The 24,512-nt window shown below is 37.9% G+C and overlaps 1 protein-coding gene across 3 annotated transcripts in view; it reads left to right on the top strand.

The window, feature by feature from the left end:
• The window catches only part of LOC126259963 (band 7 protein AGAP004871), a 570,890-nt gene extending 555,125 nt beyond the window's left edge, over positions 1-15,765 (top strand). For all 3 annotated transcript variants that reach the window (XM_049957076.1, XM_049957075.1, XM_049957077.1), the window contains one exon: positions 12,881-15,765. In XM_049957076.1, coding sequence (XP_049813033.1) covers positions 12,881-12,994 — 114 coding nt within the window. In that variant the 3' untranslated portion in view covers positions 12,995-15,765. The remainder of the gene's footprint in view (positions 1-12,880) is intronic.
• The last annotated feature ends 8,747 nt before the right edge of the window (positions 15,766-24,512 follow it).

Below are 24,512 nucleotides of genomic sequence, written 5' to 3'. Positions count from 1 at the left end.
GAAGAGTCCATAATGTTGTAGCACTTCACATGAAACCATTGAAAGACTGTAACTTTTAACTGCAGGCTTGTTTTATTTTCTTTTGTTGCCCACTTTTCACACTACTCACAGTCTGTCCCACATTGTCCATCTGCACATAGGTGACTTCCATTAAAAGGTCTGATTTCTGCTTGTCCTGCAGTGCATCTGTTTCCAAAGCTTAGCTGTTTGTATCGCTTCATTGACTATAATGCCATGTTATCTAAAAATCACATACAGAGATCACCTTTTGGTTACAAAATGTTTATATGTAAGTACATGGATAGGATACATAGTTAACCTTCTGGTAATGTTTATCTAGTGGGAGAAGTTTGCAGTATCTGTCTGAGTAATACTACACAGATATGAACTGGTCCAAAAAAAGATCCTTTAAATAATAATAAATTCAATAAACATGTAATACAAATGCATTAACATATTGGCTGTAAAATGTCTTATCACAAAGGCATTACTCCAAGCATAAAAAAATTAAATAGTTTTCAAAAGTAAAGTTACAGGCAGTTTGTTACAAGGGTTCATGTTCACAGTAAAAGTGCAAAGGTAGAATCATGGATGAAAGTTTTGGAATGGTATGTATCTATCAAAATTAAAAAATATTACTGCCTATGGATTTGCAGTGGTTGAGAGAGAAATATACAGTAATTCATGTGGTTTACTGAAAATGATTGTCTCCTTGCAGAGTTGGACATTTCAAGTGCTTAAGTGTGTAGTAATTAGGACTCTGCCTTTAAGAGTAAAAAGTTTAAAAAACTTAATTGTTGCAAGACAGATTTAGTGCTGATTAGTGGCTTGCATTTTAAATGATGTCTCAACAAGTGTGGTGTGAGAGTTACACAAACTAAAATTACACAAATTATCAAACATCAATCAAATTGCATAAACATACAGAAATATCAAAAACTAACATGACTAGCATATTACACAGAAAATTCATTGCAAACACTTCATACAGTAAATACATATTAAACAAATAATAAACATTTTTAAGGGCACAAAACTGTATCAAAATCAGACAATTTTTTTATATACAAAATTTCAAAATTTCCAGTGAAAAACTTTTGTTGAGTCACCTTTTAACTTTCTCAGACTAGTCTTATCCCTTTTGTTTATACAATTTCAACAAAACAATATTCCTTAGCCCGAGAACTTTCCTGGATTTAGGATACACCAACCGGTATGCATTTGGGTGTGGATGCTGTACAATTTTGAATGGACCCATGTATATATCAAAGAATTTCTTTATTTCAGAAGTTAGAATTTTTGATTTCTCATGTGATTTTACTAAAACATAATCTCCTACTTTAAACTTGGTTGCTTTGATCTTGCCATCATGTCATCTTTTTCTAATTTCCCCCTGTTTTATCATTGTTTCTTTGACTATGGCTTCACGTTCATGCATAGTCATCATTGTGCACGGGGGAAATTCTACAATTTCAGTGATAATGTTGTCTGGTTTTAGATGAAACATAATTTCATAAGGTGAAAATCCTGTGGAAGTGTGCTGCAAGCTGTTCATAACATCTTCAAAGTCTTGTACATGGTCGTACCATGTAGGATGTTTATGATTGCAATATGCACGACAAACGTCCAATCTTGTGCATATACCTCTCAGCTGGGTTTGACGATGGATTATATACAGATATTTGAACATGTTTGATTCCCAATTTATCAACAAAGGCTTTCCAAACTTTTGACAAAAACTGAGAACCGTTATCTGACAAGATTGCTTTTGGTTTCCCAACATTTAAGAAATAGTCTTTGTCAACTTTTGTAACTATCTCTTTTCCTGTGGCTTTTCTGACAGGATACAACTTGATTAGTTTAGAAAATACATCCACCATGACAAAAATGTTGCAGTGGCCACTCCTACTCCTTGGAAGCAGCCCATAGAAATCAACAGCGACTAAGTCTAGAGGTTGTGCAGGAATAATGTTTTACATTTCACCTTGACATTTTCTGTTACTTACTTTGACTCGTTGGCACTTATCACAAGTTGACAATTCTTTTCTAACTTTCTTGGCCATATTGTAGAAGTATATGTTTTCTTGTAATTTCTACATACACTTCTGTATGCCACAATGTCCATAGCTCTCATGAATAAACCTAATTAACCTCTCAGCTTCCTCCTCAGGCCAGCATAGTTTCCAGTTGTCCAAGTCTTCATCAGTTCTCCTAAACAGAGTACCTTTAAACACCTTATAGTACTTGTCTAATTTTTCATAATTCTTTTTCCCTAAACAGCTCTTTACTAATTTCCAATTTGCATCACGGTTCTGGCTCCTCCTGATTTTATCACACAATGACCTAACAACTTTTTTATTTGTGACCCCTTTAATGTACCTCATTTTAAACTGTTTTTCTTCATTCTGATCAAAAATTTCTGTTTCCCCTCCTACTGGTAGCCTTGATAGAGCATCCACAACTATGTTGTCAGTGCCTTTAATGTACTTAATTTCAAAGTTGAAATGTTGTAAATACAATGCCCATCTTGTAAGCCTATCATGATAAAGCTTGCATTCTTGTATATAGCTTAAGGCTTTATGATCAGAGTACACTATTACCTTATGTCCAAGTAAATACGTCCTGAATTTTGAAAAAGACCACTGTATGGCTAATAGCTCTTTTTCTGTTACTGTATAGATCTTTTCATGCTTCAGTAACATTCTGCTTGCAAATGCAATTGTAGCATGAACTGTCTCCCCATTGACTTCTTTTACTTGAAATAATTCAGCACCTAGCACATAATCACTGCTGTCAGTATGTAAACAGAAAGGTAAATTGAAATCTGGTCTGTGTAACAGGTTCTGGTTATTCAGTTCCTTTTTTATTATGTCTAAAGCCTCTTGACAATCTTTACTCCATATCCAAACAGTGTCCTTCTTTAACAAGTTACTTAGACAGAGTGTGTTTAAGCTTTGTTTACTTACAAATTTTCTGTAGAAGCCACATAGCCCATAAAATGATTTCAGTTGTTTTCTGTTACGGGGTATAGGAAACTCTGCAATAGCTTTAATTTTGTCTGGATCAGCCAAAATTCCTTTTTTCTGTTATGACATGTCCCAAAAATTTTAACTCAGGTACTGCAAATTTGCACTTCTCTAGTTTTAGTGTCATTCCCCCCCGCTTCTAAGTTTCTCACACGCCTGTCTTAAAAGCCCAACATGCTCATTCCAATCATGTCCAGTTACTAATATGTCATCTATATAAATCACTAATTTGGAAACAAGTTCCTGCCCAAACACATGGTCTAAAGCTCTAATGAATTCTGCTACTGATGAGTTCAAGCCAAAAGGGACTACACAATACTGATAGCAATGGCCATTGTAAAGAAAAGCATTGCATTTCCTAGATTTGGGTGCCAGGGGTACTTGGTGAAAGCCTGAGGTTAAGTCTAGACTTGACATTAATTTTATGTCCTTGAACTTGTGCAATAGCTCATCAATGTTTTCAGGGTGGTCTGTTTCCCTGTATAAGATCTTGTTTAAAGGCCTGGAGTCAAGACCTATTCTCACTCCCCCCATCCCTCTTTGACACAACTACCAGTGGGTTATTATAAGCACTGATACTCCTTTCAATAATGCCACACACTTCCATCTTATGTAATTCTTTCTCAACTGCTGTACGTTTTGCTATGGGCACACCATATGGTTTTATGAAAAATGGGTCATGTGGTCTTACTAGCAAAGTACATTCGTAACCCCCAACTTTCCCTGGAATGTTGCTAAAGACATCACTGTATTCCCATAACAAAGACTCTAGTTCCTGTTTTTGCTCATCATTTAGACTGCTAGCTTCTGAAACCTTAGTGTTTACCAGGGTGTTGAAATCTACTTCACTTAAATCTAGCTCTGTTATGTGTTTGTCAACACATCATTTCTCCTTTACAAGATTTGTAGTGTTAAATTTATCATTACACAAAACTGTATGTGATCTGACAAACTTGGTGGAGATACATCCCCCATTTGGTGTTGTTATGATAAGTTTTTGTCCTCCCCAGTCAAATCTTGCATCTACACTCCGAATCCATGACATCCTGAGAATACAGTCCTCACTGAGGCCTGGTATAATTAGGCATCCATGTGTAAATGTGACTCCCTCAACAGTAAAAGATAAAGTTTGTCTTTTCACAGTTTTACTATGTTTTCCTGTAGCCCCTCTTATTTTCACCCCAATGACTGGCATTTCAATGTAATCTTTCTCGCACTTCAGCTTTTTGCTTAGAATTTCAGATATTCCTGACATCTGACTCCCTGTGTCTATAAGGCACTTGCCTTCCCAGGTACCAACTTTTGCTCTAATGAACGGACTACCTATGTCATCACCTTTTTCAGGCTGAACATATTCATACAATAAATCATTTTGAATTTCACTGAAACAATGACTCTCTGACTTACAAGTACCTATATTACTGTCACCTTTATTATCTATGGTCATTACATTAACACACACTTCATTAGCACTGTCGCTTGCATTGATAATTTCATTGATCCAAATATTTTCACCCATATAACATTGTTCACCACTAAGGTATTTATCCTTCAGTTGTTCAACAATAATATGTTTAATGTTTTGCCACCAATCAGGATATAAAATTTGAGACATATTAAGAAGCATTTTTCTAAAATTGCTATCATTTTTAATTGCAGCACTATTTAGCCACATATTATAAAGAAATAATTCACCTTTGTTCATTGCAAATGGTAGCCTACCTGCACAGTCAGTTTTACTCTTCAGGGAATCTTTATCAACTGCCCAGGTTCCTTCATAAGATGTTGGATTACAGAGCCTATTGGTCGTGACACTGGCATTAACACCACTTAAACTGTTAATAACATCCTTGGGTACATCTACAACATGCACATCAGTTTCTCCCACAACACCTAATGCCTCCATTTCCTCTTTCAAGCAAACAAAATATTTTTCACCATCATCATGTATCATTAAATCTTCATTTTCCCAAATACTACAATCATCAACCACTCTCTCCCGAAAACTTAAAACTTTGCTTTCACACCCAAGTGTACTTAATTCTTTGCTCATTAAATCAGTGTCAACAATTTGCTCACCTGGTTCCTTCATCAGTGCATCAATTCCTAAATCATTTAAATCGTTAACCTGCTGGTCCTCTAACAAACTACAAGCTTCTGCCCATTCATAAAATTCAACTAAGTCAATTATTTTCTCTGGCTCTTTATTACAACCAATGTGTTCATTCTTAACAGGTACTGTGTTTAGAGGGTAGTACACATTCATAAGATAACTACTCATTATTTGAGACATATCTCTTGGTGCAACGTAGTCACTGTTATTGGTCCATCTATTATCTATGCTTTTCGCCCCTACCTTGTGGACCGACAATGGAGCGCATGCTAGTTTTTTACTTCATGACTTCCCATAGCATTTTGACTCCTGGTGTCACTATGTTCATGCCAATTCCTGTTTTCAGAATCCCTGTAATTACTTCTGTTCCAATTGTTCCCAGATTGTCCTCTTGAATGGAAATTATAGTTTTTCCTTGAATGGAATTTATTATTAATATTGTGACTATTTTGTTCCCTATGATGAAAACTATGGTTGTTGGGCCTACTGTTTCCCCTCCTGTTAAAATTAGTGTTTCCCCAACTATGATCCCCACCTCTTTGTGTGTGATTGAAATAGTTTTTTGGTTTCCCCACTTTGTCTATAATCCTGTCAAGTTTGTCCACATAGTTTAGAAATTGTTCAGTGTTGTCATCTGGTCCATACACTAGGTCCCATTGCACATCTGTTGGCAACCTTCTCTTTAAAGCATCTATCCGTGTGAGCTCATCAAAGGGTTTACTCAAATGTACAAGTTTCTTCAGTTGATTCTTACAGAACTGTTTCATAGTCCCCTGTGTTTCTCTATAATTTGCCCCATTCAGGAACTCGCTCTTTATCCTGGCTTGTTCAGTCTCAGACCAGAACCGTTTTAAGAACTCAATTTCAAATTCTGCATGAGACATGTCCATAGAAAAATTTTGATTGGCCCATGACAAAGAATCCCCCTCCAAAAATTTTTTAACAAACTTAATTTTGAAACTTTCACTCATATTGGGCAAAAAAATTGTCTCTACAACTCCGCAGAAAGTCAACAGGATGCAAACTACACTCATTAGAAAAGTTGTTAACTGGAATATTGGCTAATTAGGTACATGTGTTCATAGGAAAATTTTTGTTAGCTTCATCATTGCTAAATATTTCAAACTTCTGGTTTAACTCTGATACTGTACTTTCTAATTCACTAACGTCTGTCTTAGTTTCAATCTCGTGGAGTTTTACTGTGTTACTGACTTTTTCCACTTTATCATCCACAACATTTAGTTTCGAATCTACTCTACTTTCAAGATCTACTGCCATAGCTTTTACATTTACACAAACTGTATCTATTTAACTATTAACATTAACAAAACACTTTGCATTTTTCTCTCTGTCTGTGACCAGTTAATTTTTTACAGACTGAATTTTGCTACTCAGACTAGATTTTACTTCTCCCACTTTAGATTCTACCGTCAAAATCTTTGTTTCTGCCTTGCTAAGTTTCTTGCCTATCTTTGATATATCATTGTGAAGTTTATTACGCCAAAGTAAGACATTATCAAATTTTTTGTTCATAGCTCCCTCTAGACGTGACACTTTCTGATTTATAACCCGAAAACTGTCCGCGACCGTCTGATTCATGCTTTGCAATTGTTCTTCATTAGCTTGTAAGTGGGCTGCAACAGTCTGATTTAAAGCTAACGATTGTTCCATCATTTGTAACAGTGATTTAATGTCTGACGTCTCACATTCTGATGAATTAAGACTCTGATCCGATTCTTTGACTGACTCATCTTCCGTTTTTATCGGCATGTCTACTTCCCCAAAGACTAACAAATTTTCACAATCCTGCTCGGATTCAGCACCACTTTCCTCTTTCACAATGGTCATTTTCGTGAAATTTCACACACAAAATAATAAAAGGAATAAACAGCGCTACACAAATGTACTTATCTTTTCAGTCTGGGTCCTCACTCTTGTGGTCAGTCCACTTTACTGTTTCGTTTCGTCTCCCTTGACTTCCATGTATAGCACTTCTTCATACCACGTGGTCATTAGACTTCTGCAAAACAGATTTCGTCAATCCAGTACATATAAATGTCTTAATCCTGGCAAAGAGCCCCCAGTTGTCATGAACCCGCTCTACTGTGCAGGAAAAGTTATCTCCATAAGGACACCATTACGGTGTGGCTAATGGCTGTATAGTACTTTAGTAGAGCTGGCCATGATGTCTGATTTGTTGATGCTGCTAAGTCTGCGTTGTCCATGTGGCTTCTCGATGTCTAGGCGATGATTCCTTTGCTGCTCTGGGTCCAAGATAAGGTGCGGGTTTTTTAATTATCACTGGACTATCGAAATCATGACGCAGTATTCCACGGTTTCTTTGTATCAAAAACACACTTTTATTGTCAAAACTAGATACACAACTACACTCAACCGCGGCCAACACTCAAGTGGCTGAAAACCCGTTGTAGACCAAAGATCACGGTCATTAGCTACAAAGAACATACAATTCCAATATCAATTATTGATCACAACACCTAACTTAGTATTATCTTAATCAAAAGCTTTTTTAACACAACTTTAGTATATAATAAAATAAAATGATGTCTATTTGTCAGTTCCATTACAAGCTGTGATAGTAGTGAGAGGAATTACCTCTACCCAGTGGGTAAACCTATCAATGGCAGACAGTATGTAACAGTAGGAGCCCAAGGGGGGTAAGGGCCTGACAATATCGATGTGTATGTGCTGGAATCTTCCTTTGCCACATTGAACGTACCCATGGGGGGCTGTACATGACATCCTACTTTTACACGCTGACAAACCACACGTGCTCGCGCCCAATTGGAACATTGTTTTATCACCCCAGGCCAAACAAAATGTTCAGGTACCAGATGTGTGGTGGTAAGAATTCCAGGGTGTGCCAAGTCATGGATACTATTAAAAATGTCCTGGCAGAGAGGTGCAGGAATCACGGGACTTATGTGTCCTGTTGAAATGTCACACCAGATAGGTGATGAAAACCCAGGAAGTGTCCATAACTCTAGTTTGAGTCCTGTTTTAACACCGGAGCGAAATGCGGTGAGTTCAGTATTCTCTGTCTGCAATTTAGGGAGTTCACTGAGGTCCAGTTGTGAAGATAAAACCGACACATGAGATAGAAAATCGGCAATGACACTGTCTGCCCCTCTGATGTAACATATGTCATTCATAAACTGACATATAAGATCCATATGTCGAAAACATCACGAAGATGAGTCCTTGCCTGGGTTATGGAAAATGCATACCGATGGCTCGTGGTTGGTAAATACCAAGAAATGGTGATCTTCGATATTGTCTTGGAAATATTTGATAGTGGCGTAAATAGCAAACAGTTCCCGGTCGAAGGTCAACCATTTACTTTGGGAAGCAGACAGTTTGTGGAAGAAAAATCTGAGCGGCTGTACAACAGAACCCATGGCTTGCTGAAGTACCACCACCACTGCTGTATCACTTGTGTCTGTAGTAAGCAAGATGGGGGCATCAGAAATGGGGTGAGCAAGCTTAACGGCCATCTGTAAGGCTGACTTTAGGTTATCAAATGTGTGACGCATATCTGGAGTCCATATGACCACCCGAGACCCTGAAGTGTTTTTTCCTGTGAGAACATCTGTCAGTGGGACTTGTATGTTAGCAGCATGGAGGATGTGTTTGTGGTAGTAATTTATCATTCCAAGGAAGTTATGGAGGCCCTGAATATCTTTGGGCAAATGCACTGTACTAAAGGCCTTGACCCATTCCAGTAGGGGCAGATGCCATCGGCAGAAACCCTGTGGCCCAGAAAAGTGACACTAGTGCAGTGGAGTTGTGACTTAGCATCGTTCACTACAACACTGTTTGCTTTTAATAGTTGGAACACTATTCATGAAGTTCATGTTCCTCGAGGGAGGAAGAAGAAATTAACAAGTTGTCCAGGTAGGCATACGCAAAGTTCAGCTTTCCAACCAACGAGTTGATGAACCAATGCCATGTCTGTGCAGCATTTTTAAGGCTGAACAGCATAAACAAATACTCAAACAACCCAAAGGGGGTGATGATATAAGTTTTTTCAACATCCTCCAGTGCCATTGGCAGTTGGTGGTACGCCCTGTGACAGTCAATTGCACTGAAAATTTGTGCCCCGTGCAGTTGGGAAGCAAAGTCTTGAATATTAGGGACAGGATAATTATCTAGAATTGTTCAGGTGTTAAGCGCCTGATAGTCACTGCAGAGGCGGAAAGTGTCAACTTACTTGGGCACCAAATGAATGGGTGACGACCAACTACTAGAAGAAGGGCAAATAGTCTTACTATCTAAAAGTTCCTGAATAATAGCTTTGGTGTGTTTAAGTTTTTCTGGATTTAAATACCTAGCCATTGCACATACCGGTGGGCCTTCTGTGGTATTGACTCTGTGGACAGTACCGTTGTTGATCGCAAACACTGATGGGATGATGGACCCGCATCCGATGCACTGTGACAAAGCTGTAATGCACACACTTTTGTGTCCCAGGCCAACAGGTCAGCAGCAGTGGCGGTGATCCACTGGTAGTCCTTGTTGTAGAGCTTGGTGGAGTACTTGGTAGCATCACGGGCACAGCTTCTGTCCGGCAGTAGAAATGTCACGATGCGTCGGCGGCAGGTGTGAGGAAGTGGTGCAGGGGTTGGGGGCGTGGCTGTGTGTGACAGCTGGGTGACCAGCTTACGAGCGTCAGTGAGCTTAGTTTGCACGGTGGCGATACGTAAGTGGAGGGCTTCATTGCTGTCCTGAAGTTTGTCGTTGTGCGATCTAAGAGAGAGCACTGCAACAGCAGTTTCAGCTAGCTCACACAATAGAGTGGAGCTCTCAGATGAGAGGGAAGAGATATGGAACCAGTGGTATGGTCTATTGAGTTAAAGGTTATTGTATCTCGTTGTAGGTTGGGTGACAGTACGTGGGCTAAGAGAAAATCTACCCCGAGCATGGGTTCATCCACCTCCACGATAATGAAAGTCCATTGTAAGGGGGTATTAATGTCCTGCAGTTTAAGGCTTAAATTTGTTATTCCATGATATTGGATCAGGGTCTTATTGGTGGCTCAAAGTGGGGGGCAAGGCTGATGCTCAAATTTAATACCTGCGGACAGAGGTATCACGCTAACCTTGGCCCCCATGTCGACTAGAAATGAAAGCGAAGACACTGCATCTTTCACGTACAAGCATCCAGGCACATGAGGTGAAGAAGCATTAAGTGATAGGTGTCTGTGTGGTGCAACGTGCACTGTAGTGCCTGAGTTGGGTCACGTTATTAGTTTGGGAACGTGCACGGAGAACAACATTTCTTAGCCACGTCGCCAAAGCCAACACCAACTGGAATGGCACGTGGCATTGTCCGTTGTGCTGGCTGAGGTTGAAGTGGCAGTGGAAGGGGTCATGTTTGTAGGTTCCTCTGACGGCAGTGTTGCAGTAGTGCTGGTAGGAGAGGAGTTATGGTAGCAGCTGCCAGGAGGCATTGGGTTGGCCCACGTGTGTGGAGTGAGTCATGTGCACTGTAAACCCCATGATGGAAGCTGCCACGCAGGTGTGCCAACCCCTGAGGCCTGAGGGCCACCTGTGGGGGTATGTGGGGCGGGCTGAATGTTGTAAACCTGGTCTGCAATCTTCAGTTTGGCGTCTAGTGGGGCTGAAGTCACATGGAGAAGTTGAATTTGAACTTACGGAGGAAGTCTGAGCAACGAGATGGACCAAAGTGTAATGTCTGGCATGTGATGTGTGTCTATCATGGTGCAGAGATGATGCCAGAGCTGCGACGTGGATTTGGAACCCATGGGCTCGTGACTGATGAGGCAGATAGCTTCCTCTGTCAATGTGGATAGTCACTCAAGAATAGTGCATCAGGCGAACACATATTTGTCCTTAGTGAGGGGCGAAGCCACAATATTGCAGATCAGGTCCAGTTCATCATGGAGGTGACATAGTAAGCAAAGGAACTTCGAATTGTCGTTGAATTGTGGTCAACCAAGGCAAACCATGTGCGTGGGTGGTCCTTGTGAAGGGGTAGCATTGGCCAATGGATGGGGAAGTCTTGACATAACTGTTTATCAGAAACTGTCACTCCCTGTCCATAGTTCTGCAGCCTAATTGGCTCGGGTGCAGTAGCAGTGTACCAGCTTACGACACTGTCAGTGGCATGCGGCACAGTAGGCGTGACTGGCTCGACCTTGGTCATGAAATCAACAAATCTGGCATTTAACAGAGTAACGCCAGCAGGCATAGAATGGACCAGTGTGGTAGAGTCGACCGTAGTTGACTGATGTGCGGAGAACGACGGAGTATAGTTTCCGGGCCCCTCCCCAACATGTGCATTAAAATTGTAAAAATCACCTAATGTTTGTGCAACACACATGGTAGATGCAGCAGGAATAGCGTGTGTCATCAGAAACACTCATAAAGTGGACGCTGGTGGTGTGGGGGTAGGGGAGACTAGTGAAAAATACGGAGTTCAGGGATAAACATGAAATTTCCTATCTTGAACGTTCGGCTCAATTTGTACCGCCACTGATTCAGGTGGAAAGTTCACACTGGCACTTGGGAAACCCGTAAACATAGTCACTGGGGTTTGAGCACATTGTGTTGGCTGTTGTTGAGCACTCAGAACATGTGGAAAGTTCATATTCATCATAAAACGTTCGCAGTCAAAGTTTTGTGCACAAAAAATGTTCTGTTGGTAAGGAACACTGCCGCATGACTGCTGACTCATGTACAGTAATGGAAAGTTATTGTTCATACCTGATGCCGGCAAATGTGACTGTGGGAATGTAGAAGCACTGTCAGCATGTTCAGGAACTGCATCAAACTATTGTGAACAGGGTGTGGATAATTGGAAAACCATGCTGAAGCACCCATTGGAAAACTTAGTTGGCACATGTGCGATGTAGCAGGCAGCAAGCAATCCATTGTCATCTCGACGGTAGGAGAGTTCATTGTAGCACTCAGGAACAAAACTTGGGGTCACCAGTATTGGTTTTAGTGATGTAGGATTGCCGAATTCAATGATGCACACTATACCAAATCTAATAAGCACTATTTTATTACTCAGAAGCACACATATACAGTTATATATATTCTTGATTCTCTGTGCATGTGTGTACACTTTCACATATGCCCACAGACTGCCACAAAGAGCTTGGTCGATAGCCACCACAAAGTCATAGAAACTTTGCAGTGTCTGGTTCAAGCCTACCACTCAACTAAGAACCACTAGCTCACAATCAGTTTAGGAACTATTCTGCAGATTGTGAACTTAACTGAAACATCATAAATTATATATTCTTTTTGCATTTGTTCTTTTGTTATGAAACCAATGTTAATGGTCTTTCTGTTCTGTGCCTTATAATGTTCAATTTTACTTAATAGGACTGTGAAAAGATATGCCTCAACAATTTTTACTTCATTGTATATTCTATATTATGTCATACTGAATCCTTGTTTGATGGCATCAATATCAAATATCATTGTATGTGCATGAATAAATGAAATAAAATGACATGTGAGTGTGAGTTTTAACCTAGATTCTATTTGAAGAAGACATTCTTCTTCAGTAATTATTCATTGAATGTTGTGTTTGTAACCTATTCTCCGCTTTGAAGTCTTCGTCCTTTTGTGTTAATCCCTCTACTTGTCGTCTGTTTTAATGTTATTGTTCCTCTTTATCATGAAATAGTTTTTCCTCTAATAATATTTTTTGAGTGCACTTTGCTAACTCTTTTCAAATTATTTTTCAGACTTTGAATACAATTTCTGCTGAGAAGAATTCTACAATTGTTTTCCCACTGCCTATTGACTTTTTGACATATTTCATAAAAGCATCTGAAATGCAAAATGCTGCGAAACAATGAAGATCACACCATCTGAGATACAATATTTTTTCATTGCTTCAATGAAATATACTTTCCCATTTATGTACAACATGAATGTTGTAAGTGTCGATTTTTATAATCATAGAAAGGGCCAGAGTAAGTCTCTATACTTTCTGTAAACAGTGTTTGTTACCCCTGGTACTGCTGTCAAGAAACTAACATATAAACAATGCAATTTACATAGGCTGTGTTACATTTTCCCATATCAGTAATATAGGGTCAATTTGTATATGTTTTAATTCACTGGTTAGCTTTCCTTTTCATTTCTAAGATTCTAAAAGAATAACCACGCTACAAATAACTGAAAACTTTATACAAATGCATGGAAGATATAATGCAAAAATGGAAGACTGACAACCATTTATAAATAGAATATTGGTACAAATAATAGCCTTTAGGAATATTTTCTAAATCATTGACAATTGGTGCAATCACTATAACCCTTAAGAATCAGCTCGGTTTTGTTTACAAGCCATTAAGATTTAAAGATAACCTGATTATTACTGTAGCATAGTAATAATATTTTTTACTTATCCGTAGAATAATTCAGTTTTACATACATGAGAAAATGCTACAATTTATGTACAAAGTGACTGACAGAAAGGATCCAGGGAATCAATCAATTAAGGTCTAAGTACTGTGCACATTAGTATTAGAACAAGAATTTGTTTTCTTAATGAAAGATAATGGAAGATATTATAAATTTGAAACTGTGATATTATATTGATTGAAACCAAAACAAATTATGTTTCCCACAGGAAATAACTTATTGACACTTTAATCACAAATATAAAATATTTTTTCTCCATTGCATATGCCCATCTGAATTCATTATAATCATGTTACCAGTACTGTATTTTTTATTTGATCATCGATTTCTCACAAGACATTCTAATTTATGTTTACCCCCTTTAACACTGTTCACATTGCACTGCATAGTTCGATTTTGTTTGCTAAAGTAATGAAACTATGATCACAATATAACATGTTGTATGTCAATCCATATCTCTGAAATATACAGTCCAGTTGTATTGTAATACAATATGTCAAAATAGCATCTATGTGGCTCAGTTTGCAACAAACTTATTTCTGCTGTGCTGCTATATTTGGATTTATTGAAAAATACTGTAGCTACAAATACATCCATGCCTGAAAGTATATTCAGATGAACATGGATCTTGTGACAAAATGTAGAAAGTGATAGTATGAAAATAATCTTGATGGTTTTAGATAAATTTGTAGTTGTAAGAACCAGAGAATCTAATAAATTATATCTGTGTGTGTTCAGTTGTTAAAATTCTGGAATATCTCCATAATCTTACATAATTCTCCTCCAACAAAATATGCATTTAGCCAAATGCTAGTAGAACAGTGCTGATGAATGTATAACTGCTTAAAATTGTTTAAAGCTGTGTGTTTTAATAATGAACTATGCACATATTATTACATTAGCATTGTCTTACAGTTAGTTCCTAGCAACAGTGACCTTTTCCTGCTTTAAGTTCATATGATTCACCCAGTTTGTGATAGATTAATGAAAAATGGTAAGTAAGGCAGTGCATTTTATAACACATAATTTTTTTTTTATTTTGAAGAACTGTCAATGCAAATAAAACATTTATAAACAGTAAAATGTGAAATGTATGTATCTACCACATACACTGCTTATATGAACAGTGCATGTGAAAAGATGAACTAAATATATATGCCAATTTATTCTTGTTTTATACATATCATGGATAATGGAAACAATTTAGGGTTTGTATGTGTGATTACTATTAAAATATTTTCTTTTTCTATGGGCAGTACATGAAACAGTGCAATATGTCACATTCCAATTTTTGTACAAGCACTAACAGAAACCACCTAAACCTGAAGCATTATTGACTATGAATAATAAATTCAGCAAGATTTTATTCGTTAAGTTCTTTAAATTATAAAAAGTAATGGCCTGGTTTGCAAATGACTTTTCAGGAAAATTAAACTAGAAATTAAATCTATAAAGCCACATACAATAGAGACATTATATATAGTGCCTTCTGTTGCTTTATCTTGGCTATTTTATAAATAATCTTTATTTAATTTCATTTTTTAATGTTCCATTCTAATTCAATAACTTATGAGCAACTTAGAAACAGAACAGGTCATTAGTTGTTATACTCAAGTATTGCATTCGAAAACAGCACAAGTATCAAAATGTATATGACACTATTCACATTGAAAACAACATGGTAAAAAATAAAAAGGACCCCTGATACAGATTTTTATGTTGGCCCTTGCCAGATCGTAAAAGACACATGTACTTAACAAAGCTAAGAGAAGAAAAAATGAGGCAAAACATATGCTCTCCAGTTCTGATACGTGAGTTTTTTTCCCAAGATGTCAAGAGAGGATAACTAAAACTAAAGAATTGTTACACACTATGTTGCTACCAGTTCTGAGATTTGTAAAAGTGAGAAATGTTTGCTTTTGCTCTGTTCTTTACTGATTACATTTAAGATACTATGAGCAGATTTTTGTGTCTCATCTACAATCAGTTTACCACAAAGGGCAAACACATGGCAAACCAATTATATTTGCCTGCTTTAAACAAACATTGTTGCAGCATGTTTATAATCTCATTACATGTCTTCTACAAAGAATGCTTTGACAATTCAGTACAATCACTTACTTTAAAATATATTTTCATGAATGTTGTCTAATATTATCTAAGTTAATCATATTATCTCCGTGTACATTGTTTATCTTTTTCTTACACTGAAATGATGTGCATTAACTATGTCTATGTGTAAATAAAGAACTTTTAACCACTCACATTTGCTGAAATATTTAAATTTACTCATGAGAAATCAAGTGAAATAGAACCTCAATATGAAATGACAAACATATTTAATTGTGTGAATATGAATGGACTCCTTTTATTTCCTGTGTAGCTTTGCAAATGTTTCTTCTCTCCAAATGGTGGTAATAGGCTCAGAAAGATAAGCCTATTGGTGGAAACAATATAAGATACAGACCAAGGTAACAGACTTGTGCTGGACAAACAGAATTTCAACAGTAGTTGCATGGTATGCATAATCTGCTTTTACTTACCATTACACATACAAATCTGTAATAGTTCGTTAAATTCATAAACATAAGGAAAAGAAACCTGAAGCAAACTGATAAAAACACAACATATATTAAGGTTTTTCTAATTGTAGGTGCAAGTCTGTTTGACATTTACATTTCAAAAATGGCACCAACTCTCTCTATGGGCTGTAATTCCTTTTCTTTTCTTTTCTTTTCTTTTCTTTTCTTTTCTTTTCTTTTCTTTTCTTTTCTCTTTTCTTTTTTTTTCCTTTTTCTTTTTTTTTTTTTTAAATCATAAGACAATTAAAAATTAATTTACAAAAATTGAAAAGTATTTTACACAAGATTTATATCTGCTCATTTTCTGCTAACACCTGGATTAAACAGTGAAAATGACTCTCATTTATTCAAATGATGTCTAAGTTCCGATAATATTTGAGTTATCTTACTTGAAGCAATCACATTGAATAATTATGACTGCCTGTTTCTAGACTTAAATTGTTCTTAAGATTTTGCTACTTCACAATCTGAAGGTAGTATGCTTGATACAATAGATACTTCATGAGCTATTGTTTCAGATGAAAAACGAAATTGTGGGAATCATTGATCCACAAGTATAGTAAATACTGGTTGATATTGAAGCCACACCCTTTATTAATACTCACTGAGACATACACGACACAATCTCAAATGAAGCATCCCACTCCACCAGTTAGGAAGAGAAACAGACTAAAAACAATAGTTTCCAACTAATTGTGTTTTCACACAGCCCCCTGCCCCCCTCCCCCAGTCTTCCCAGAGCAGAGCTCATAGAATGAGTGGATATTTGTGATATACAACTCTGCCAGCCTTAGAGTGGATTGTTGATCAAATCAGAGAGGCTGGTTGAGAGCCCTATGGAGTTCGGCCTGGTGATGGTATAGTCTCGGCAGAAGCTGCATCGTCCGTTGTAGGCAGCAAGAGATGATAGTGACCCAGCCTAAAACATTGTCTTCTTGAAGTAGGCAGGTCAGTTGGACATGTTTCAAGGACACCATAGTGAGCTTGCCATTACACCAACACAGGATAAGGACCCATGTAAGATAGCAATGGAGTTTTGACAGTCAGTACATAACATGAGAACACATGCTTAGATGTACTGGGCTGGCAAAATGCAAAAAAATTTACATTAGCGTATATAAATGCCAATGTTAGTCTATATGTAGGTTGCACACTCATTGCACATCAACACTTTCACTTTTTGCACAGTTGTTTCTGTAGTTGCACGAGGTTGTTGTAACCAGATCCTTGTGTCCACAGCTTTATGCATTGGAATGCAGGCTTTCCAAACTTGTCAGCCAGCAGCACTGTGCTTCCTCTTGTTAGCCAAGCCATCCTATCAAAATTTAATCAAATCCTCATAAATCTTGCCTAGACATGCAGACCCACATTTCCCAGGAGTTAGGCTATCCAAACCCTGCCTGTAACAAACGACAAACATACACACAAATCAAACACAAACATGGCATAGTTAAATATATTCTGTTTCACCCTTCAAATGTTCCCAAATCAGGAGCTCAGACATTTCTACCCCCCACACCAAGAGAGTTCATTCCCAGATGCAGATTCTTGTATTTTTTAAGCGCCCATACAGCTACATCACTGTACATGAATAAGCTCAATTTTTTTTGAATTCCTATATCAATTTTCACATAACATTTGGCAATATCTTGAAACCCATTCTTTTATTCCATTTCCATGGCTAACTAGATTCAATCATAAATGGCAAACAAACTCACCAAGGTCATAAAATTTTTTACAAGCATCCACTTAGCCATTAGTGTTCTTTCCCTCACTTCCCTCATGAACATCTTACAAATAACAAGTTAGTTATTTCCCATATGCCTCTAGAATTTGCATATTTCGTGAGTGCCCTACATGACTGTCCCAGCAACAATCCTACCCCCACACACCAGTATCAACTCCAGATGCCACAGATACATTAGAAATTTTAATAAAATCTCAACTATTTTTAGACAATCTATTTGCAGATTTCCTCCCTCCTATATTCTCCACACATTTATACAGAAATAGGGGGACTATATATACAGTAGGTTTCAGTTCCCATATGACTCTTTCAACAAGGCTGCTATCACACCCACACCAGTTGCACAAATCCATTGGACAACAGATTCCCTTATTGCAAATACACACAGTATAATGAAGTTTGTTGACCACCAACAATGGCATTGCAACATATACAGTAACACAAATAATACTCCAATTATAAATACACATATACATAGCCCCCAATAATTTTTTTTATAGCTGCCTATAATAGTCATAACACACTTTCTTTTTTTTCCTTTTTAACTAGACAATAGTATACATGAGAATCTCACTTCCTTACCCTTTATTCTTTCACCACATATTTTTTTAACTCCGTTACATTTCTCAGTCCAAATGGCTTTTTGGATGCTGGATATACCAACCTATATGCATTAGGGTGTGGGCAACCCATTATCTCAAAGTGTCCATGGTATAATTCAATTAACTTTTTGATTTCGCCATCAATGTCACTGGATTTTTTCTTGTTCCTCACCAGCATCTTATCTCCCTCTTTGAACTTTGTTGTTTTATACCTTTCTCCATGCCTTCTCTGTCTCTCATGTCCTTTCTTTAACATTTTCTGTCTGGCCATCTGCATCTTCTCTTGACATGTCAAGCCTTGAGATGGAGGAAAATCTATGTATTCTGCTATTAGTTTGTCTGGCTTGATACCTTTCATGAGTTCATAGGGTGAGAATCCTGTCGCACAACTCTTCACTGTGTTCATAAGATCCTCAAACACAGTTATGTATTCTGCCCAAGTACTATGCTTTTTACTGGAATATGTCCTACATAGCCTACCCAGCTCCCTCATATACCTCTTAGCCGGGTTTCCCACAGGGTGATACACTGAAATCCTTATATACTTTATCCCAGATCTTTGCATAAACTCCCCCCACATGCTAGATAAAAATTATGCTCCATTATCAGACAGAACATTCTCTGGTTTTATAACATTCACAAAGTAATCTTTCTCTAGCTTGTTAATTATATTCTGGCTAGTGGCCTTTTTCAGTGGATGCAGCCTTACAAACTTTGAGAATACATCAACAGCTAAAAGAACATACTTTACACCCCCTTGACCTGTTGGCAGCCTCCCAAATAAATCAATAGCCAGCAGTTCACCGTTTCTTTTAGGAACAATATTCTGCATCTCTCCTTGTACTGCAATAGTATTATACTTCACTTTTTGACACTTGTCACAAGAAGCCAACTGTCTCTTTACTCTCCTGGCCATGATGTTAAAACTAACATAGTCCTGCAGTATTTCCAAACATTTCTGAGCCCCATAATGCCCATGGCTAAGGTGGATGTAATTGATTAATTTTTCCACATGCTCATCTGGAAAACATACCTTCCACTTCTCTTTGTCCAAATTTCTTCGTCTAAATAAAATACCCTTATAAATTTTATAATATTTAGCTAATTTTTCATATTCTTTACTTCCAAAGTTTGTTTTGATAAACTTCAAGGTTTGGTCCCCATTCTGAAGTCTCCTCATGTCCTTACAGATGGATCTGATTTCCTTCTCTCCACCCACTCCTTTCATATACAGTATCTGTGGTTGTTTCTTGTCTCCATTCCCTTCATGTTCTCCAATGAAAGGTAACCTTGATAAGGCATCAGCCACATTATTGTCTGTGCCTTTAACATATCTTATCGCATAGTTAAACTGCTGCAGAAACATGGCCCATCTCATGAGTCTATTATTTAACAGTTTACATTATTGCAAATAGCTCAGAGCCTTATGGTCTGTGTAAACAATCATGTTCCTACCTTCCACATATATCCTGAACTTCTGAAATCCAAAAACTATGGCTAAAAGTTCCTTCTCTGTTGTTTGGACAGCATTCTGCTTGCAAAAGCGATTGTTCTGTGCTCAGTCTACCCATCTACTACCCTCTCCTGAAATAGCACTGCCCCTATCCCATAATCTGAGCTGTCTGCCCCAATACAGAAAGGCAAAGACAAATCTGGATAGAACAAAATTTTGCTATTTTTTAAGCTATTCTTGATGGCTTTAAATTCCCTGTCACACTCAGATGTCCAGCACCAGGTTACACTTTTCTTTAATAGTCTACATAAGTTAGGTGAATTCAGGCTATAATCACTTATGTACTTCCTGTAGAATGAACATAGTCCTATAAATGATTTCAATTGTTTCCTGTTTGTTGGCACCTTGCAGTCAACAATAGCCTTGATTCTTTATTGGGCAGAATGCCATCAGTAGTTAACTGATGTCCGAGAAATAGTAATGTTGCTTGAAAAAATTCACACTTACTTAACTTAAGGGTCATTCCCCCTTTAGATATAGCCTTGAATACATCCTCCAACAGCTGACAGTGCTCGTAATCAAAATGTGTCTACATACACTGTCAATTTTCTCATTAGTTCATCACCCAACACATGACTTAAAGCCCTTACAAAAACTGCTACAGGTATTGATAAACCAAATGGCACAACTGTAAAAATATAGGTCCTGCCCTCAAATAAGAAAGCAGTGTACTTTCTGCTCTCTTCAGCCAATTGCACCTGACAGAACCCTGAAGTCAAATCAACACTTGACAGAATTTTAACATTATAAAATTTTTGCAATAGCTCATCCATGTTCTCTGGCTGATCATTTTCTTTGACTATTATTTTATTTATCTTTCTTGCATCCAATACTATACTTATAGAATCATCCCTCTTTTTCACCACTATTATTGGATTACAATACTCACTCCTCCCCATTTCCAGTATGCCCCACTTCAACATCATCTGTATCCTTGCCCTTACTGCCTCTCTATTAGCTATTGCTATAGGATAAGGTTTGGCCCTTATTACTTCATGTGGCAATACCTTCAAAACATAACTGAAATTTTTAACTTTTCCAGGTCTGTCAGAGAACACATGCTTATTTTTACACAATAAATCTGTAAGCTTCACCTTTTGTTCCTCATTTAAATGTCACATTTCATTTACTTTGTCATATATCTGCTGTTCAGTGCACATTTCATCACCTACCTCATCTATCCTTTGTAAATGAGTCATTGTCTCACCTCCTTTTAATTCCCCTTTAAATTTTATTCTTCGTCTGTTTCCACCAGCATCAAATTCCACCACTCTGTCCTTTACAAAAATGCTGCAGTCATACTAGTACAAGAAGTCCATACCCAAAATTACATTCAATGGCAAACCCTTCACTACATAGCAACTAATATCAAAACAATACTCATTACTATTAAATTCCTGTAATACTTCTCTGCTGATGGGCTTGTTACATGTCTCAGTTGCTGTCTTAATTTTGACTCCTGTAACTGGTAATTCTATTAATCCTAAACCTTTAATTTGCTGCTAGAAAGATTCAGAGACTGCAGATAAACTTGAGCCAGAGTCTAATAATGCTATATCCGTAACTCCTCCCACATTGATATCAATTATTGGCTGTATCACCTCTATTTCTACTCTGTTCAGCCCTGATTCCAGTAGTAAATCTCTTTCTACTTCACTCCTGCTTTCCTCTTGCATAATGTAAATACCTTTAGGTCCTTCTCCAAAACATACATCAGTATTCCCTTCAAACAGATCCTTGATAGCAAACTCAACATTCTCTTCTTCACAATTCTGCTAATTTTTTGGCAATTTTAAATTTTATTTTACCCATTCTTCAGGCATCAAAGCTTTATGTAACTTGGCATAGGACACCCAATCACTCAAATCATAATCAGCCTCCTCCTTTCCTAACCATCCACAATTAACATCTTTCAGGCATGCATCATCAGTTAAGAAAACATAGGTTTCAATTTTATCTTCTGGGCAACCTGCAGCAACATTCTCCATATCATTACACATTTCCATATCCACATTGAAGTCATTATCACTACCACAGTTAACACCTGCACCCACAAGCACAGTAACATTACCAGTAGGTAATTTACCAGGATTTTCCACATTGTCAAATACACCACTCATATTAGCCTCTACATCACACTGAATAATCCTCTCCTCACCTTTTCCACAATTCTCCATACTATTTCCAATAGACATCTATACCCATTCATCACATCCATTATTATTGTGAACATTGCCCCTTAATTCCATATCCACTTCTGTTCCCCCTTTTGATGAAACTACCTCTGTCTCTGATCTTCCAATGAATTTTGCTGCTCACAAGCCAGTGTTGTCCTCCTCTGCTTGCAATTTCTCTTCCCTTTTAAACATGTCATCAATGTTAAACTCACACTGTTCATTGCTGATATTAGCCTTGTTCCCTTTTTTCCTCTTATACTTTTAACTGTATTTCTATAATTGTTGAACCTCCCCATAGATTTTCATTTTCTAAGACATCATCCATATGACATATCCCAATTTCCCTATTTTCCTTGTTGACTTTATTACTCATCCCATCATGTCCTTGTCTGGCCCTGTTCACATAATTACCAGCCCCCCTGCAGACCTTAAGTGAGGCATCAATTAGTTTTTTGATTGCCTACCCTGTCCATTTGCATCTGGCATTCCTATTCTCATACCTTCTCTATTACTCCTCATCTGATCAAAATTGTCTCTTCTCCCCCCAAAATTTCTGTTATACCTTTGTGACCTGCTTCTCCGATCTCTGCTCTGGTAATCTTCTCTTTAGTGCAGATATTTCTGTTAATACACCCAGTGGCCTATGCAGATGATTTAATTTATTCAGTTCTCTAACACAGAACTCTCTCATACTTTCCTTTCCACTCTTGTAACTGGGTCCATTCATAAAATCGTTTTGCAACCTTAATTGTTTTGCCTGGCCCCATTATTTGTTCAAGAACAGGTTTTCAAAGGTTTTAAAATCACAAAATTTATCATCATTTTGGTTTGCCCAGGTTTGAGCTCCTCCTTCCAACTGCCTCTTAACATATTTAATTTTTGCCTGCTCACTCACCCCTGTCACAAAGTTATCCTTACACGCAGCTAGAAAGTCAACTGCATTGTATTTATTCTCCCCACTAAAACGTTTTGACTGAAATCCACGCCCCATAGGATATCCCAACAATAAATTTCCATTCCCTGCTGCCACAATATTAACTGTTTCCCTCAAGACATTTATTTCCCCTTCTAATTCCTTCTTATTGTCAGTAATCCCTTTATGGCAATCCAGCACTCCTATCTTAATGGATTCAATGTCTACCTCTGTTTGTTTTTGAAATAATGTGCATTTCTGTTCCTGTACCTGAATCTGCCCCGCAAGATTACTTTGCACAGTGTCCACCTTGGCTACTAGTCCTCTTTCAACCTCATCAACTCTCTCAATAATTTCCTCAACAATTTTAACTGTGTTTTTGACTTTATCTGTAATTTGAGTGAATTTGAGATCTAGCAGGTCAAATTTTTCACTCACTGTCTTTATTTTATCACTAAGCCTCAATTCCGTATCCCCTATTTTCGAATCCATTTCTCCAACTATTACAGTTTTTATATTCCCTATTTTTGAATCTATTTCTCCGAATTTACTAGTAAGTTTTACAAAAAATGTACTCAGGTCACTTCCTGGTATCCAACATATTTCTTTTGGCATGCTAGGGCTACTGCAGTTACTCCTAACATCCACTGATTCGCCTTCACTTTGAGATTCACACGTCTCATCGGCCATGGCTAATGAAAGGACACAATTTTGCAATGTAGCTTCTGGCTGTACTTATCTTTTATATCCTCATGTGATACGACATCTGCAGTGAGCTCCACAGCACAGCTATGCAATGAATCATAATCGGCAGTGTGGACATGCAGCAAACTCGATCAGGAGCGAGAACACGTTGCATAGGCCCCTGGCAGCATGTAGTCGTGTCGGTCGTTGGCACGGATGATGGCGTTGATCATCGGCAGCACGTGGATACAGCTTCGACTGCTTTACCCGTAGCAACACATGGACATGGCACGGACGACGGTTTGTTTCCGCAGCAACACGTTGTCACGGCACGGCCGACTGTTTTACCCGCGGCAACACGTGAACACAGCACAGATGACTGTTTTTACCCATGCCAACATGTGGTCGACTCATCAGGCTATGCAAATCACTGCCTCACAATCATGGTGGCCTTATATCAGTGTAACAAAGGGGCGGCGCGTATCTTGTCCAGCACAAACACTCTGCTACTGCTAATGCACCGATTTAGCTCAGAGCCCCCACACTGACTGTTCAAAAGCCTAACATCAGACGGATATCCGATTCCAAAATACTATGGAGTAGTAATCCCAGATGAGCCCCCAATTGCAACTAAACTCGGGCTCGTTCGCTACCTATTTTTTTTTTTTTTTCGCGTGGCTCATCTGCAAAGGGGGTTGGTAGTAAACGGTTGTATTTGCACCCCTATTA

The sequence above is a fragment of the Schistocerca nitens genome, chromosome 5 (assembly GCF_023898315.1).
Source record: "Schistocerca nitens isolate TAMUIC-IGC-003100 chromosome 5, iqSchNite1.1, whole genome shotgun sequence".
Classification (NCBI taxonomy): Eukaryota; Metazoa; Arthropoda; class Insecta; order Orthoptera; family Acrididae; genus Schistocerca; species Schistocerca nitens.
Note: the sequence above shows the minus strand (reverse complement) of the source record. Positions and strands in the feature narration are given on the sequence as shown.